The following is an 18750-nucleotide window of genomic DNA, read 5'->3' as shown; positions in this document are numbered from 1 at the left end:
TGATTATCTAGTTTTCCATTTTCTCCTCCTGCTGAAGGACAGAAGGCAACTACAACGTATCTTTTTGAGTTTCTAGTCTTCCCAGTTAACTCATGCACTCTCCACAAAAGGGAAAGAAAACCAGCACCAAGAACAATGCAAGCCAGACAAACCCACACAGTCAAAGCTCAATACAAAAACTGTAACCACTCAAGAAAAGCTACTACCTGATCAATTATTGAGTTCAGAGTGGTAAGCAAAATAAACCCACGTCCTTGAACTAAGTATTGTCCCAGTGCTGCCATATGAGTTTCTTCTTCTTCATCTTCCTTGGCTTCTGTCCTCTGTACCACTGCATTGCACAGTCTGTTGACATCAGTCAAAAATTCCCGTGCCAGTGAGTTACTGGCACTGCTCATGTCTGAGCTGTAAGTACAGAAAAGGATAGAAATTAGCTCCATCAAAAAACACATTCCTTATAGACAAAAGACAGGGAAAGAAGGGAGCACTTCTTCCCTATATCTCACCCTCTCCAAAAGACAGTGTCTGTTGAACTGAGGAATCAATATACCCACATAGGGTAGAAGGGAAAGAAAAGAACAAAATTAGAGAAGCTCAGTGAAACTTTAGCTAACAGTCCAGGACCCCAAACACTGATTTCATAAATCTAACAAGTAGAAGCCTGCAACAGAGCATTCCCTTCCACTACATAAATGAAAGCTAATTACATTGTTCCAGCTTTTTTTTGTAACCTCTATGCAAGCTTCAACATTTGTCAGCTGCTAAAAGCTACTTGACCTGAAGCATAAGGGCAAAACACATAGCACTTACACAACATCATACAGAAAACATGCTCTTTAACAGTTCATTTGAACAACACCATGTTATTTATTCCAACAGTATGCAGATTGTTTCAGGGGGAAAAGAAAAAAATTACTGAGTTCAGATAATTTTGGGAATTGCAAAAGCACAATGTTTTATATTTACAATTAAGCCAGACAGTGTTTCCCTTCTGGCACAACTGTGTGGGTAGCAGTCATTACAAGTGTGTGCTGAATTCAAGAGACGATTCTGCTGCAATTGTTCAGGAGGAAATACCAAAAATATTGGTTCTGCTTCCCAGAGTGATTAATTTTGCTTTGGATGCTCAGCAGTAGTACACGGAGAAACATTTAACTCAAACAAGACATAAAATGCAAAACTCAGCTGTAGAAAACTCTCAAGAGAATCACAGAAGAAAGCAAAACAAAAACAATAATCAGTGACGGCAGCTATGGAAACAGCCATTTAACCATTTAATCCACATAAACCTAATTTAATGAGTGCTACAAGCACATTTAGCTCCTATTTCTGTATAAACAACTGAAGTAAAAGCTTCAAAAGTCAAATACTTTCATCATATCCAAGCATGGAATGTGAAAAAAAAAAGCAAAATAATTTTCAATGTAACATTTAAATAAAACAGATGGATTAATGTGTAATTATTAGGTAAAAAAAAAGACCTTGGAAGTAAAAGCGAGTTTGTTTGCACTAATGGTTCAGAAAGCTCCGTCTAGTAGCAAAACTGCAAACACACATATAATATCAGTGTAGAAGTAGCAAAAAAAATCTTACCAGAATCACTTTGCCAGCTTAACACATTTATCTCCTATCTGGAAGAACAAGCAAATGTATTCGGGAAATATCACTCTTGGTTCACCTGTTTTTAAAAACAGAAAAATATAATGGTTAATGTTTTTTTAAAAAGTTATTTTATGACAGCTATTTGAAGTTTAGGAAGAGTCCTTGAGGGTTTTTTGAGCTTTAAAGCCCTGGTTTTCACTTTTAGCTTAAGATTGTGCACAACTGAAATCCGATTACAGAGAAAATAATTGGCAAACAAGTTAACATAATAAAATCCATTAGTTCATGAAGTCCAAAATGAGGACTCATACACAAACAGTATGAGGTTTCAGTGATCACTACCTGCATGTAATAATATTGGAAGAACTTGCAGCTCCAGGTACAAGTGAAGGATAGAAGGAGAACTAAATTACACAGTCAGGTGTTGATGAAAACGCATCTTAAACCTGTCCGAGTCTGTTCTGACAAAATACCAACTCTCTGTTACACTAAGCACCAGGGAAGATGTAGTTAATAAAAACTGAAAATTTGTCAGTGGGAAACTCATCAATTGGAAATTTATCACTGGGAATGCAAAGGGCATTAACCAAGAAAAGCCTCAAAAACATGAAACTACTAAAGGTCTCTAGGAGAGCACTCAAAAGATATTTATAACATCCACAGTTAATTGTGAGAAAAAAAAAACAAAACACAACAGATGGGGACAGAAAAAAAAGGAAAGAAAAACACTAAATTGATTGGTTTAGTATTCTCAATGGGAAATAAATAAAAATTTCAGCTTAAAGTTATGGTAAGCATGAACATGACAGAATTCCTTAAGGAAAGAGACAAGCACTACAGGTTACCCAGGCAAGCACCTAACAATTGGCCTCCCCTTGACCACTAGGAAACATGTTTCCTCCACAGCCTCACAACAATCTAATTTACCCATTCAGCTAATAGTCACAATTTCAATTCTATTATTGAAATAGAATAGCTTAAGCAGCCAGTGGTTCTGCTGTTGCACCAGACTAATAGATGTAGAGATAAGTTGTCCATCATGTTTTTGTGTCCTTCCAGCTGAAGCTTCAGTCTCCAGGTTTCCTGCACTGCTTGCCTGGTTACATGGATTTACCATACAATGCCATATTCTATCAAAAGGGTGGATTCCAAATATCAGTAGCAAGATAAAGTACAATTTTGTTGCCATTAACACAAATATAGGTATATATTCATAATACAATAATTTAATATAGAATGGGTAAGGAATTAAGATGCTCTGATTCTACAGTGCAGAAAAAAAAAATTGTAGAGAGATACCATGCTGGATAGTGGGGCACTTGTTTTAGGATTTGCTTCAACAAGTGCTACCTAGTTCTGAGTTATATCTATTTCTTTTTCTGCAATGAAGTTTTGAAACAGACTGACAGCACAAACATATCTTTGGGAACAGTTGGTGATATAACCTAACTGAGCTGCATGAGAGCAGAAAGAAACCTACTTTCTTTCTGCACTCATGAGAGTGCAGTACACAGTCCCAGTGTGACATTAACAATTTCACAGTTCTGAAATACACTATGTGTCAGGGTTTCACATAGCCAGCTCTTAAAAAAAAAAAAAAAAAAGCCATTTCATCTGCTAGAAGAATATGACTATCATGTTTCACAAAAATCACCTCTACTATATAGTATTTATTTATAAAAGGAAAAAACTCACAAGTTAAAAAAAAATCACTTAACTGTGAATAATTCTGGTATTCTTCTGCCCTTTTCATGCCCATCTTTGCATCATGCACATAATTCAACCTGTATCATGTCTGCCCTCTGACCCCTTTCTGCACCACCACCAAAGCAAGTTACTTCCTATTTACTATTGCGGTAGAAATTAATTTCTTGCAGCTGAAAATTGTATTTTTTCTGAACTTCTTTCCATTTTTATGAAGTTGCTAATCAACAGCGCATCTTAAAGTGTAAGACTGTCTTCTACTTTGGTGGACTTTGAAAGAAAACATCAAAATCGTCCTTGAAAGAATGGAACTCAAAATTAAGACCAATTTACCTATCTTGAATACTGAATCATTAATACACTAAATTTGCATTGTGCTAATGATTAGTTGTTATCTCTAACAACAGCAGAATATGAGGCAAGAAGAAAATGGAACAAAAACACAGAGTCAGAACTAGCAGGGTGTATATTAGAGTGAACTGGGCCTTTTCCTTAATTCTGTTTTCAGCAATACATTGCCCAGAAAGGCCTGGAATGCCCAGTAAACAGCAGCATCATAATGAAATATGTAATTACATACATTATTACAATATGTCAGTACTAAGTCAAAAGCCCATAATACTAGTTTATTACTTTCAGAAACTGTTGCCCAACAGCTATAGCAGGAGGAAAAGAGATCTAGATAACATTAAGTTGTTAATTTATTTACCTTCCCTAGTTTTCTGTTTCAGATAAGATATAAACATTGACAGCTGTGGCATGGCTACAAGCCCTTTTAAGTACAAAATACAATGAAGTTGCTTTTTCAGCAGCTATTAAAATTAATGCTTTGAAAAAAAAACTTAATTTCTATAAGACATTGGGCAATCAAGTTTTTTCTGGACTCCAGTTCAAAATTTGCAGCCTTCATAACCATTCTGTAAAATGAAGTATATATACAAGTCACCTCTGGCCAACAAACACTACATTTAGTTTATACAGTGTTCATTTCGATTAGCAAATACTTATCCCAGCCTCATTGCTTGTACTTAACATTTATGCCCTGGAGAGCATGCTCATTACCTTTTCAAGGATTTTAACATTAATCTATCAATCATTATTTCATAAGACTTAGTCTGGGGTTCAACTTTCAATTTAAGCTCAAGCTTTTATTAGCAGAAGATACACACATAATAAGGAGCATCAGCACATTATTAACACTAAGACATTCCACAAGAGGCTTCTGCTATTGTAGCAAAGATTGTCAGGCTTATTGCAGAAACTAAGTTTAGCTCGTAAGTGGCAGACAGCAATTTGATTGTCTGGTTAAAGGAATTCACTAACAATTCACTAACAATTAGACTAAGAATGAAATCCTCTGTGCAAACTGGGGAGGAAAAGAAAGTGCAGGAGGACATGCAATAGAGAAATAGATATCTAGTGTGGCCTGGAATGAAAAGAGAAGCACAGTGCTGTCTTGAAATCTGTACGTGGTGGGAAAATGCAAGTAAAAGCTCAAAGTAATGCATCACTGAAATCAGCATTCTTCCCTTTCTTTTGATATGATTCAAAACTTCACACAAGCTGGAAAGAAATAACCAGCTGACATTGCCAAAATAGGTTATATACACAGCAGGAGCAACACACAGAAAAAACAGGAACCTGCCGTTTCAGCAGAGCTTCTCAGAAAGCTTGAGACACTTTGATGCTTTGCATTGCTGATGCAGGGCAATCAGCCAAAAGAATAGCTTACAAAACACAGTGAACATTTGCTAACCATCCAAGAACTCAGTCAAAAACATGAGCAAACAAGAGCAAATCCAAGACATTTAAAGTTTGGTTCATTCTCAAAACAGACATATCAGACAACACTCCAGCTCCACAGAAGACCTCCTGCTTAGTATTTTCAACCACTTTCTGCTCTGTCCTCTGCAATTATTTATTAACTATTTGTGGTTACAGAAGCATAAAATCTATTCCATACTAAGCAGTATGTATGGAGCAGACATCCTGCTCCAACCATGACATTGCACATGAAAAAGCAACCTCTTAACATACAGGTATTATGATAAATATAATTTTTTTTTGACACAGTGCTATTTCTGACCAAGTCTTTGATTTCATCAAGGAGTCCAGTACCCAGCTTTTAGCCTTGCATGTAATCCACTAGACTATTATTTCTGAACAAGCTATTCAGAGTCCCTCCCCCCAGAACAAAGAAAAAGGTGAAAACAAAAAATGCTTGGTATGTTTGGATAAACAACACATGCACTGTCCTTTTAACAAGCCAGGGAAGTATGTCAAGTGCACAACACAGTAAACAAGTATTATTTTAATGAACCTCAAAAGTATGGTGAGACCATCAGAGTAATGATGTTTCAGTATACACAAGTGTGTTTATGGCTGTATAATCTTCATATTGACACTTCACGTATTAACTCCCATCTCACTTAAGAGGGATGTTTGTCTTGCAACAACTGAATTTGTTTTGCAAAGTCCTGCTTCTCCAAGTATTTTAAGCCCTCTACAAGTGTTGTTTATTTGTTTTCTACTGTCATGGTATTAAAAATTTAATCCATGAAGCTCAGTGCTTATACAATCTGAGAATTAGAAATATTCAATCTCTTGTGGATGTGCAAGCATTGTATCTTACACTGAAAAAAAAAATAATTAAAGGAATTATCTGTGCTTACTGAAAAAAATAGTTCTTATAGAAATAAAATATGCATTTTCATATTGTGTATGGTTAGGGAACACAGACATGAGGGCTAAACTAGCTCTTCCTCATGCAGAATAGGAATGCCAAGGGAAAAAACCAAATTAAATCAGACAAACAATAAGCCAGGTTTGTTCAAATAAAAGAAACTGGTGCTTTCCAAAATACTTGTCATATATGTATTTATAAAAACAAGTCAGCAAGCATACCCAAGGCTACAGACACTTTGAGATACACAGAGGCATTACAGCAGGTGCAGGCAGGTCACCCTCTCAGAAACAAGTTTCAGAGCGGTCATCATTCTGATCAAGACCCAGACCTGTGATGTACCACACAGTGAAATAAGAAAGAAAAAGCCAAACTCTTGCTTCATCCCAATTTATACTTTCCCATGGATTTTCAGGTCTCAGGTTTTTTTGATAGCTTGAAATCAAACTCCTGTGTAATGTATTTGGGCACAAAGATTGTTGCAGACTACTCTTCCAAAACTTGATCAGAGTATTCTTTTAAAATGTAACACATAATGTACTTGCTAGAGTTTAATCAGCCTGCTGTGATATATTCTGACCTCTGGGTGTTTATGTCTGCTCTCCCCAACGTGACTGTTTCTAGAATTTCACTTGCCTAGCAAAAGTATTGGTGAAACTGGCTCTAAATGATAGAACCATTACTCACAGGTATCTCAGATCAACATGTACACATTACTCTTACACACACACCACCACCCCCCCCCGGCCCCGGTCGTGTTTTTCTCTTCAACAGTTTCCAAAGCATCATCTTGGGACATTTTTTTCTTGCGAAAATTTGGCAGGTTCTCAGGTTCTGCCTTGAGTTATGAAAAACAGTATTCCTTTACAAGTTAACAGATTAACAACAATTTCCTCCTTTTGAGCACTGAGATGGAGCCAATGGCAAAGTCCAGCTGCATATTAGACAAGTGCTTTGAGACAGCTTCTCAACTTCGTGTGGAATTTTATTTAGTCATCAAACAATATCAAACACCTGTGAATACATGCTTGTCAAGCCTGAAATCAAGAAAAAAAAAGAGATGATTCATCTAACAAGATAAAAAGTACAACACTAATGAAAGACAGGCTCTCAAACAACCACCTACACTCAAGTTATACATTAGCCCTGTACACATGCTATACTCAAGTTTATGCTAAGATTGTGGTCTTATACTATCCAAAGTCATTAACTACAACATAGTTATTAGCCAAATTAAATCCATTCCAGTTAACTTCAAATTTTCATATTTCAAACCACTGCATATAGGCATGGAGAATAAGCATTCCTCACAGGAGGCATGAGGAAAGCTGGGTGCCTTCAAAGATAATCATTGCAGCATTAACTGTGTCAAAAACAAATATGCCTGCTCTCATGGACATCAGCTAAAAAGCACTAAAGGATACAATGGTGCTACCAATACCATGAAAATAATGGCAAAAATGATGGCTCCACTTTGGTAGTGGAGTTGAAGATCTCTTTCAGATCTTTATCTAGAGTGTCAGAGGCCAGCACCTCTGCAAATACATGGTACTAAAGGAAGGAACTGACAAATACTCCACCACAAGGCAGAATTTATGAAAGGCCAGTAAGTTCTTAAAAAAAGAAAAATGAAGGATGAAGATCATCTGTAAAAATTTGGCAGTGGCAAGGCAATGCTCCTAAGTGAGCCTTGTTCTGAACACTACTCAGAGCACTAACAAGTTCTTCCCTAAATTAAAATATATACAAATAATACTCCCAAATATCTTCTTCCATATTTTAGCTTTGATACTTTAACCGCAGAACAGACTGCAAAGCAAGCAGTCATGGCTGCACAGTAACAACTAAATCTAAAGATCCAGACTACCCTCCACAGACTGCAAATTAAAAGGAAAGCAGCAGTCTACTATGACAGGTAAGTCACAAGACTTGGTGATATGGTCTTACATTAATCCACAGTACTGGAGACAGTGTGGTCTCTGGGACTGTAGCTTGGCCACACAAGCATGCAGACCACCCAGCATTTTGGACAACAAATGTCTGCCTGAGTCGTGATCTAGAGGATCACACAAAACTTATGATCTTATACACTTTGATTGTACCAATACCTGGGGAAGGAAAACAAGTAAAGATTTGAGCACTCTTGAGTTATTCAGGCACTTTTACTGAAGGGATATGAAAGAGTAAATGCTATACTAAATGAAAGCTTAGTAGTTAGACGATTAGTAGGTACAAAGTGCTTAAGATAAGTTTTGACATTGTGACTAAAGTATCCACTAAGAGGAATTAAATATGTGAGGAAGATAAATGATCAGAGATTTTTTAAAAAAGGTCATAAAAGGGCCATAGACTAATTCCACTTCTGAATCTTTAAAACAGGTCAGTGAACTTGGTATTTTCTATTAGCAATCAGATGCAGACAAAACAGCAGGTAAACACTTCTAAAAGTGGTAATTTAAAAAGTCACCTAAATATCTGAGAGTTACACACACTGCTATTCCTGTTAAGCTCAGTATGCCAGCTTCTTTACAAAGTGAAAACAGCTTTGGTGGTGTTAGGGAAGCATACCCTCTATCTCTTCCAGGCTCTACAGCAAAAAGGCATTTGCTTCAGTTGCCCCTCTTGCACAGAGCTGGACCCAGACGACCCAGTCAACATTCCAGATAAGTACAGGCAAAATGACTCACATCATCTCACTTTACATAGTTTTTCTCCAACGGGAATGTAAATAAGGAACAACTCGGATTTGTAATTTATTTTTGAAGCTTAAGCAGCACTCCAAATTAGTCAAGGAGTACAGACTCCAACAGAAAAGTTATGATTAATAATTACACTTTACTACATATAATAATGACCAAAAATATGACATTTCCCAGTGTACCTATTGTAGAGATAGACAAACATTTAACAAAATGCTGAATCACCAGAGAAAACCTTTAATCCATCCACAATGCAGAGAAAAGAACAGTGCCAAACTAGATAGTCCCCAATTATAAATGTGCATCACTCATGAATACACACAAAAAAAGATTTTACACTACTGAGATGCATGAAATATGCCAGATGAAGGTACCTCTGTAGCCAAGTAGCATTTTCAGTAAGCAAACATCATATGGTAATTTTTGCTGCAAATGCTAAGGATGTAGTGGGACTCCAATAATCAAATTGGCTTTGCAACTGATGTAATTTAGGCTTCTAAAAATAGTTCTGGAGTAATTAGGAGTACCTTCTGGAGTGGAAAATACACCCACACTTCCCTCCCCGCATTTCCTCTATATATTCAGACACATAAAGGAACTTCTCTGCTTTCCTTTGAACTTAATTGAAACATGCAAATAAAAAATGAAACTACACATTCCTCAGTGACTCAAATCTCCCCATATCATTGAAAGATGCAAGTAATACAAAGAAAAATGGTAATAATCATGTAGCACACCACTTTACACTGGAGGGCTTTTCATTTATTTTCTCTACAGCAAATCATAAGAACATTTGATCTCAGTTCTCGGAAACTGGCATTGTTAGACTCCATTTCCTTCCAACATAAAGACTAGCACTTTTTTAGTTAATTTTAAGACTATTTCAGTGTCTGTTTGAACTAGTGAATCAAAACAGACAGAGGCCAACTTTTGAAATCTGACCGTTATTATATTGCTGGATTTTTATCAGGTCCTGCAAGAGAATTAAAAACTATCAAGAACATTTCTTGCTCTAAATCTTAAATATTTTCCTTACTAATTTACATTTTTCAAGAATTAAGGCATTGAGAGCTATTCATCCCTTCGCTGTTTCCATTACTCATTCCCCATCTTTTAGTTAATCCACCAAGGTCTAAATCAATAGCTTAATGAAATTAACAGATCTACATACATTCTTTTTGTTATTTATTCCCCCAAGAACATGAATCTTTGGAAAATGCCTCCACAATACTAAAGAGAAATAGATGATGTCATGTGTTTGCTGAAATAAAATCGCACAGAAGTTAACATCAGTTTTAATACTTCCAGCAAACCCTTGCATTTGGCATTACCTGACAGTAATTCCTAATATTTCATCTTCCCAATTTTCTCTTGAGAAAACAGAATGGCTTTTTTTTACTGTCAAAAGCTGAAAAAAATCAGAAACCCCCTCCTCCCGCCGCACAATTAGTACTTTATGCTCCCATACTTTTCCATGGAGCATGGTGATAACTTCTAACTGAAGCCAAGGAGCACAACTTTCTGGGCATAGGAAAAGAGAGCATGAGAAGAAAAAGAGAAGAATTCATAAAGATGAGAATTAGCTGAGATTGTCAGAGTGGCCGAGCAAGCATCTGACAGACACAATCTAACAGGCAGGAGTCTTCCACCATCTTTTTACTCTTGCACTATCTTTTGCAAAGCACCATTCCTGACTTGCCTTCCACTTTTCACCTTCTAAATTATCCAGGAAGAGCAGAAAAGCTCTTTCATCGTGTAAGTGAGAGAGTGAGAGTAATTCCCACAGTGCCTCAGCACCACGTAGCTCAATAAACCCATACAAACACAAGCGTCACAGAGCAAGCCCCAGATGCCTGCAGGAATCTACACAAGCTCAGAAGAGCAGAAGACAACCCTTTCAGTGCTTCCCACTGCATGGTCACTGCAAAATCTCACCCACAGTAAGAGCAGGCAGTAGGGAGTTATTTAATGGGGGAGAAGCTGACCAAGTAACAAAGACAGAAGCAGAATAGAAACCCTGGCTCTTTGGTAACACACAAAAATCACAAAGTCCATGAGGTACAGAATATGAAGGAAGATTAAATGTGCAGCAGTGATAAAAACAAAAAAAAGCTAGGGGAACTTTAGAGAATATCCAAAAAATAAGGAGACAGCAGAAGTTCCAGCAGATACAGGCACCCAGACACAGTGCTATTCCAGGACTTCACTATATGTATGACAGTATTACCCACCTATCCCTTCCTCAACATATATAAACTAAGGAATTTCACAGGGTTTTTTCCATCTTGCTCTCTTACTCAGCATCAAATTTAATCTGCATCTTCACACAACACAGTTACCTAAAAATCACACTGAGAAGATTCACACGCCTACTTAAATAACTGGTACAAAAAAACCTGACCTCCCAGAAAAAGAGATTTTAATCAGATCCCAGGCTACAAACATTAATCAAAGAGCTAATAGCTTACAGCTAGAAAAAACTTCAAAACTACACATAGCCTTCTCCTTTCCAATCACACATTCCAGTTTCACTTCTGTATCGAGCGCTCCATCTGAAAGCAAGACTTCACCTTGCACTAATTTCAAAGTCCCTGAGAATCATGTTCAAATGCAAGACCTGAATCTGAACAGAGGAAAAGAAAACCTGATATGGCAAATACCATGCTGCTTTATTAGTTCTTCTCAACAGACCATGGCAGCTGGATCAGGAACCCTGCTGAACCTCAGCAAAGGCCCCCATGTCCCAAAATGCAGCTAAGGTAGAGTTATACAAGACAGCTCAGCCCACCTGACAACTCAAGACTAGCGTGAAGGTGCTTCTGTTCCTCCACAGCAACTCTTCTCCTCCTCTCATCTCCAGCACTGCACTCATCCAGTTACTTCTTGATGTGGCCCACTGTGACAGCTTTGCAGAAAACTAGCTTTCACAGCTGGATTTGTCGTTGTTAAATTGCCATATTCATTGACAGTTGTCACGGTCAGTGAGGGAAGGCTGCAGGAGGGAGATTTCCTTCTTCAGCAGTAACAAGCTGCTCAATCAGCTTAGCAAGCTCAGACAAACCAGTCCATATCACACAACAGAAGGAACCTCTAGTCTCTTCTACCTCAACTTGTCCCAGGTGTACCATCCTCAGATCAGGGCTGTCACAGGAACCAACAACTGCCATGACAACAGCTCAACTACTTGATACTATCTAAAGGTCTGTGAACCTTCAACAAGCAATAATTTGCCAAAGTGCCTGATATTCTCACAACCATTTCTAACTGGAAAACAAAGCAAGAGACAAAGTCATGCCAGGCAAATATATAAAGGCCTCCCTCCACTGCATATTACAATCCTTTTCTAACAATACAATCCAATTTTTCAACAAGCATAGCAAAAAAGATTAAGTAGTGACATTTCATGCAACAGCTACTACAGTTCTTAGCTATGGAAGCCCACAGGGCCTGACAACCCCTCAAAAAGGAATAAGACAGGTATTAGTTTGGTTTGTCAATGACAGCTGTTCTGGACAGTGCTTCCAGGTGCAGCAGAACCCTCTTACAAAGTAATCATTTCACCCTACATTCCCCCTGCTCCTTTCTGCCCTCAAAAAACAAGTATCAAAACTAGTTTTGCTTCAGATTTCCTCCACGGGCAATATTATCTTATTTGAAAAGAGACCACCATGGCAACGGCAAAACTCTGCAAATATTAAAAAAATACAAAATGACCAGCTGCAAAGGTGTACAATTTCATACCAATAAGGAAGCACCATGGTCTGTTACAGAAATCACTGACAATAGGAATATAGAGCTGAGCTTCCTGAAGTGCTTGTTAATAGAATCACAGTGTTTGCTTATGCTCTACGAGTTTGACTGCAAAGAGAACTATATGAAAACAGCAACTTACTTTCAGTAAGTGTTAAGAATGCAGTTTCTCTTTTCCAGTGTTTACACATCCAGTACCTAACTTTCCAACAGATTCTATACTATTGTTCAAAGTACTCACAGACTCTCCTTACTATTTTAAGCTGCACTACCAACTGATGTGGCAACACATGAAAAACCCTAGCGGGGATTACGAGAAAGGAGGACGCAAAAGAAGCATCAAAGAAGAATCCTAATAAATGGTTATTAATCTTACAGAAAGACTTCTTACAATCAAACATTTTTGATGGGAAACTGTCTTGGAGTATGGCTAAAAAAACTCACAGGGCAAGGAGAAAGGGAAGGTAGGAAATGAGTGACATCCAATAAGCTCAAGAAATCTGTATACAGTCTTATAAACCAAAGGACAACTAACTTCCTTTTTAGCAACCGGCTTTGATTTTATAAGTAAAGCATTGAAAACGATATGGTTTTAGCTTGCAAGAGTCCCTGTCCAAAGGACAACAAGGAAGAAAGAACAATTAAATTAAAACCCTAGGAAAAAATGTTTTTTTTTCCCTTATCTAAGATAATATATGAAAGCAGCATTATTTTACATTCAATCTATTCAAAACATCCACCAGCAACTCCCAGAGTCAGTAAACCACAGATTTTTTTAAAGCACCTGAGAGAAAGCTTTCTTCTTTGCACTACTGGTCCGTGAGCCTACAATACAGGTGAAAAGGAGACTCAGGAATATTTTCCTGAGTCCTTACCACACTGTAGCTCCATTATGATAAAAGCTCTATGCAGACATGGTCTCTTGTCCAAGCAAGCAAAATCTGATCCTTCCTTCAGGAAACATTAAATGTTACAGATACCTCTTTTCTGTTACCTAGCACAAGATTACAATACACATGAATAGAGCAGATAGTTGTCCCACCACCTCATCACAGTACACAAACAGTACACAAGCCTGTGTCACCAGCTCCAGGACCCCTGTAGATCCCTATAATGAAGTCTTACTGATTCACATGGCACTACAAGATGGAAAAAAAAAATAAAGAAGAAAGTCTGCCATCCAGATTTTCTTCTTTAGCCAGTCCCATTTGTAACCACATTAGATAGTTTTCCAAGTCCTAGGCAATGACATTCAGTCATCTGATCTTCTTTCTGAATTTCTTCAATTGCTCTGCTTTCTCTTACACAAGAAGTTTTATTTTCACTTCCAGTGATGCACCTGCTTCTCTTGCCTTCTCCCTTCACTGCAGATCTTAGTAAAAGCTAGCTCTTTAGTTCCTCTGGAGATATCAGGCAATATCCAATTTTAAGATTTTTGCTTTTCTCTTGGAGAAGCATCTTTGAACAGTCTCCCTACACTCAAAGAACATGTAGAAGAGTTCCCATCGCTCCTCTGTCCACTCATTTTGATGCAAGCGTTTCAAAAAGGGCACTTCAGGTGCTGAAACGCTGCGACTCTTGCATATTCCACGTCCGCCAGCATTATCGCTCTTCCGTGAACAGCCCACATTTGCTTTTCTTCGATCCTTATCTGCAACACACGCCTCGCTGACAGCAAAGGCTTTGTGTTCGCGCTTTGCACCAACACCTCACACAGCGCTGCCCACCGTAGGCAGCGCACAGGCAACGGGCCGGGCTGGAAGGGACGGCAGTGGGGCATCTGCTCCAAGCTCCCTGCTCAAGCACGGCCATCCTAGAGCACGTGGCCCAGGATTGACGGCTCTTGAACATCTCCAGTGAGGGAGACTGCACAACCTCTCTGGGCAATCTGTTCCAGTGCTCGGTCACCCGCACAGCATCCCGGCAACACGGGAGGGGGCGGAGGAGAACTCGCACGCACCGCCTGGACACGCACACGGGGCTCTTAAACGGCGCCTTTCGGCAAAGGCCGAGGCCTCACGTCAGCAGGGACCGCTCCGGGACGCCGAGCGCCCGCCGCCGCCCCGGCAACACTCGGGCCCCGGCAACACTCGGGCCCCTCCCGCCGCCGGCCGCCGCCGCCGCTGCCCGGGAGCCCCGGGGCGGGCCGGGCCCCGCCCGCGCCACCTCCGGCGGCTCCTTCCGCCTACTGCTGCCGCCGCCGGGCTGCCCCGAGCCTCCGGCGGCATCTCCAGGCGACAGCGGCGCCACTGACAGCCCGCCCCGGCGCCGCGGCTGCCGGCCTCGGCCCGCCGAAACCCGCGGGCAGGGCCTGTGCTGAGCCCTCCCACGGCCCCGTGCCGCCGGGCGAGCCCCCCGCCGTGACGGTGCCCGTCCCGCCCTTACCCGCTCCTCTCCCCGCCAGAGCCGACGCGCCCGGCCGCCCGCTCCGCTCTTATCCCGCTGACAGCGTCCCGGCAGCCCATGGCGGGAGGTTCCTGCCCGGCCCCGCCGCGCCGCCCGCCCCCGTCTCCCCGGCAACACAGCGCCCGCCCCGCCCGCTCCCGCCCCGCTCCGCCGGGCTGGCGGCGCAAGGGCGCTCCGGGAAGTGCCGCGGGCAGCCTGCGATTGCCGGCTCCCCCTGCTCCTGTGCTCGGGCCCTGACAGCGCCCGGCAAGTGCCAGGCGGGCAGCCGGCCGGCCTGCAGCTCCCGCTGGGGAGCCGAGCGGGCGGGAGATGCCCCCCTAAAGCGGTTCACTCCGCCGCCGCCACCCTGCCCGGCTTTAATGTCAACATTAAAAACGCCCTTAACATGCGTGTCACGTAGCCGTGGCCATCCGCCCGCTGGCGCCTGGCGCTGCCGGGCTGCTGCGAGCCGCTGTCACCGCAGCGCTGCGTTGGCTCACGGATGGGTTTGCGCTCTGTTTTGGTGTTTGCTCAGGGTAGATTCCTGGAGCAGGTTTAGGGCTGCGGGGCTCGGCTTTGGCACTCGGCTGGAATGCCCGGAAGAAAAGGCTGCCCTGAGTGCTGGTCGAACAGCTCTCTGACAGAACAGGTTCGCGTAGGCAAATACATAAATAGTGAGCCTTGGCTGCACGTCACTGCTCCCGCCTGCTTCAGGAGTTCACCTTGCACGGCCGGGGCACTCAGTAATTTTATGAAAATGAGAGCAATGCGGTGCAGGCGATGTTAATAGGAATATGCTTCATATATTCATGCATGCCTAGGCTTGGCATCACCATCCTGATTCTTGAAATCAGAAACATGTACATACGGAGGGTGCACAAGTGCATCTTTCTCACATCCCTATGCTTCTGCCTGGTGCATTGGCCTCCTATTCCCTGACCTTTGCTGCCTTTTCTGGTGAGGACTGTGTAATTGCATTTTGCTTATCATCCTAGGGCCTGCTGGCTACCTTGGTGTCATATTGGCTTTGTAAAACTTAAGCCAGGCTGCCTGCAAGGATTACACGGATGGACAGAGCCAGATCTTGGGAATGCTTCAAACAGCAGGATCCCAGGACCCACCTGCCAAAGTAAGTTTAGATACACGCGAGGTAACAGCGGTTAAGTCTTGCAAATATAAACTTCAATCTGCCTGTACACCCTGCTTCTCATGCTTTTTCTCATGGCATCTACTTATGGCCACCTTTCTTATTTTTTTCTCTTGGCACCTGCTTTTGGCTGTTGTTCACGTTTGTGCTCACCTTATTGACAGGGAGCAAGCTATCCCTGTCAGATGGGTACTGGGCCAAACAGATCTCTATTCCAAGCCAAGAGAGAAACTTCCTTGCAAGGACTAGCTGTACAGACCCCAAGACTGTGCCTTTCTCTGAGATTTAAGCACCTAGGCAACACTTCTGCACTCAAAAATTGCTTAAATCCCTGAAGAAAAGCAGTCCTAGGCAAGTGCCACCAATATTCCAATAGAATAGGAAGGAAGGGAAAGGAACCTGGCCTTCTGCTTTGCTGCTAGGCAAGGTTACACAGCACAGTCACAGAGCTGCAGGTGTGGGAGCCCCGGGGACACCACATGTCCCTGCTTAGGTGCCCATCCTTGAGAAGCTCGGAGAGATAAGTGGCTTTTGGCACCCAAGCCTCTTCAGTGGCCACAGAGAACTTTGGGGGAAAAGTGGTTCAATCAGTGTCCTGGAGTTTAAATGACAGTTGCTAATTCAGGCAGACTAAATCCTACTTTTAAGCCAGTTTATTTTAAAGTTTTGGAGACTGTGGTAGGATTCAGTCTAGCCCATCCCATCTGGCACTGCAGCTACTGGAGGGGAAAGTGAGCCAAGATTCCCAAACCCAGGCTCAGGAAGTCCTTGCCCTAATAATACTCACGCAAATCCTCTCCACTTTCTGCAGCTGAGAAGAAAGAGAAGCCTCTTCTACCTCGGAACTAGGACTTCCTGTTTACTGAAAAGAAGAGATATCACTACTTTATCTTTCAGATCTTACAGTTGCCAGGGGATGAATGTATGTGTTTGTCCCTTCTCACTACTGACAGCACCCTGAAGACAGAGGTTTCTATTGGCCTCTCCCACAAAACTCCTGGCTGCCAGTAGCTCCAAGGCTCTTTGCTGTTCCCTCTGCTGCTGCCCAGTTTTCCTCAGGAGCAGATGTAGGACAAAGCAAAAGCAGTGCTTGACATTTGTGCATTATCTACAGTTTCTCAAGGAGACCAGTGAAGCTAAGCAGGCTGTACAATGCCTTGTGTGATTGTACAGCAAAGCTGTAATAGCAGCAATGAAAATGAAGCCAGTGGCCAACAGCACATCAACTCACCCTTGGAATATTAGATTTTACAGTGCAAAGAATGGGAACATTTCAGATTTGTAACATAAATTTTACTGGAAATAAGAGTTTTCAGGAGAGAATTCGCCATTACATATAAACATCTGAGTGAATCTTCACAAGGTATTTACTAAAATCTTTAGAAGGAAAGTATGTCATAGCCTAAGTAGAACTGCACTGAACAGTTATCATGTGTGTTAAAAAAAGATTACAAACTGTTTAGATTAAAAATATTGTTGAGAAAGACAAGTAGGGACAATTAAAGATTTCATCAGAATGATAATGTTTTTCTCACTTGAATGCTTCAAAGTAAAACCTTTCAGCCATGCAGATTTCTTTTATAATTACAATAATTAAATATTCTGCACAGATACAACACTATGCCTGCTCTTCATTTTCAAATCAGAGTTTTTTACTAAAGTGCTAAGCATTTTGAATTCATTTACATCAATATAAATTTGCAGCACCTCCATGAAGGTGAGTAGAATGACACCAGTTCATACTAGAATAACTTCAAATCAAGCCTGGTTCTTCTGAACATCATTGGTTCACTGATGTCTCCCTCTATCCTACAAACAGCACCTGAATCTCACTTGAAGTTATTCAGCATAATTCTTCCTGGGTTTCTACTATAATTCTTTCTCTTCTCCATAGATGGAGAAGATAAGATGAAAAACAAGCAAGGAGCAAGAATACAAGTGGTATTTCCCTACTGTTCTCCTGGATAACAGAATAAGCCCACAGCACTGAGGCCTGCACAGATCACACTGGTACTCTAATTCTTCAGTGTCTGGCATTAAGGTTCACAGAGTGGATTGAGGTCAATGTTTCTGAAATTTTAGTGTTCAGTGAGCCACTGTCCCTTCCTGGAAATTTTTAAGTACCCACTAGTAATTTTTCAATACAACTCCATCTACACTCATCATAAAGGTTTCAGCTGAAAGCCTTGCAAAGGTAATGTAATGTAAGGCCTAGATTTTATAAGCCACTTTTACTGTCTCATTTTCTCTCCTTTTCAATTAGTAGGTAGGTACCTGTCTTGGGAAATTTACCTGTGTTTTAATGATAAAATAATATTTAAAACTGTGAAGTAATTAATATTATATGTGTCTTAAATCCATGATCTTAAATCAAAGTGGTCTGTGGAAAGGGCATCTTTTGTCAGCTGAGATGAGCAGCCTTTCAGCAGGGAATGAATAACTGTCTGTTTTCCTAAGGAAGCACATTATTCCTTTATTCCTATACTACTTTAAAAAATTTTAAGAAGTTTTTTTTTCTAGAAAAACAGTTTTGTGCTTAGGGAATCAAGGAATGGTCTAAAAAAAAAAATCAAAAAATCATAGTCGTTGAGGTATGGGTCTATCTATATCATGAGGAGAAACAGTCTTTGATTATCTACTCACTTCCAAATCAAAGTTGGAGGAGTAAGTTGTTGAATGAATTCAAGGACAAAGAAATACAGACTGAACACTCTTCATGTTTGCATTCTTCATGTTTGGCTTCAATGTTATAGAAAGACAAGAGACAGAAGAAAAACATT

The 18750-nt window shown here is 40.8% G+C and overlaps 1 protein-coding gene across 4 annotated transcripts in view; it reads right to left on the bottom strand.

Moving 5' to 3' along the window:
• The window catches only part of LOC111926851 (guanine nucleotide-binding protein G(I)/G(S)/G(O) subunit gamma-4), a 94583-nt gene extending 79606 nt beyond the window's left edge, over positions 1–14977 (bottom strand). For 2 of the 4 annotated variants that reach the window (XM_086877767.1, XM_086877768.1), the window contains exons 1-3: positions 14824–14977; positions 1594–1678; positions 207–405 (exon numbers count right to left, since the gene is read on the bottom strand). In XM_086877767.1, the coding sequence (XP_086733893.1) occupies positions 207–398 (192 nt within the window). In that variant the 5' untranslated portion in view covers positions 399–405; positions 1594–1678; positions 14824–14977. Of the gene's footprint in view, positions 1–206; positions 406–1593; positions 1679–13777; positions 14552–14823 lie in introns of those variants that run through there. The other 2 variants (XM_023923592.2, XM_023923593.2) reach the window with 2 other exon arrangements.
• Between the last annotated feature and the right edge of the window lie 3773 nt (positions 14978–18750).

This window comes from Cyanistes caeruleus, chromosome 2 (assembly GCF_971803275.1).
Source record: "Cyanistes caeruleus chromosome 2, bCyaCae1.hap1.1, whole genome shotgun sequence".
Lineage (NCBI taxonomy): Eukaryota > Metazoa > Chordata > Aves > Passeriformes > Paridae > Cyanistes > Cyanistes caeruleus.
The sequence above is the reverse complement of the archived record's forward strand: the minus strand, read 5'-3'. Positions and strand labels throughout refer to the sequence as shown.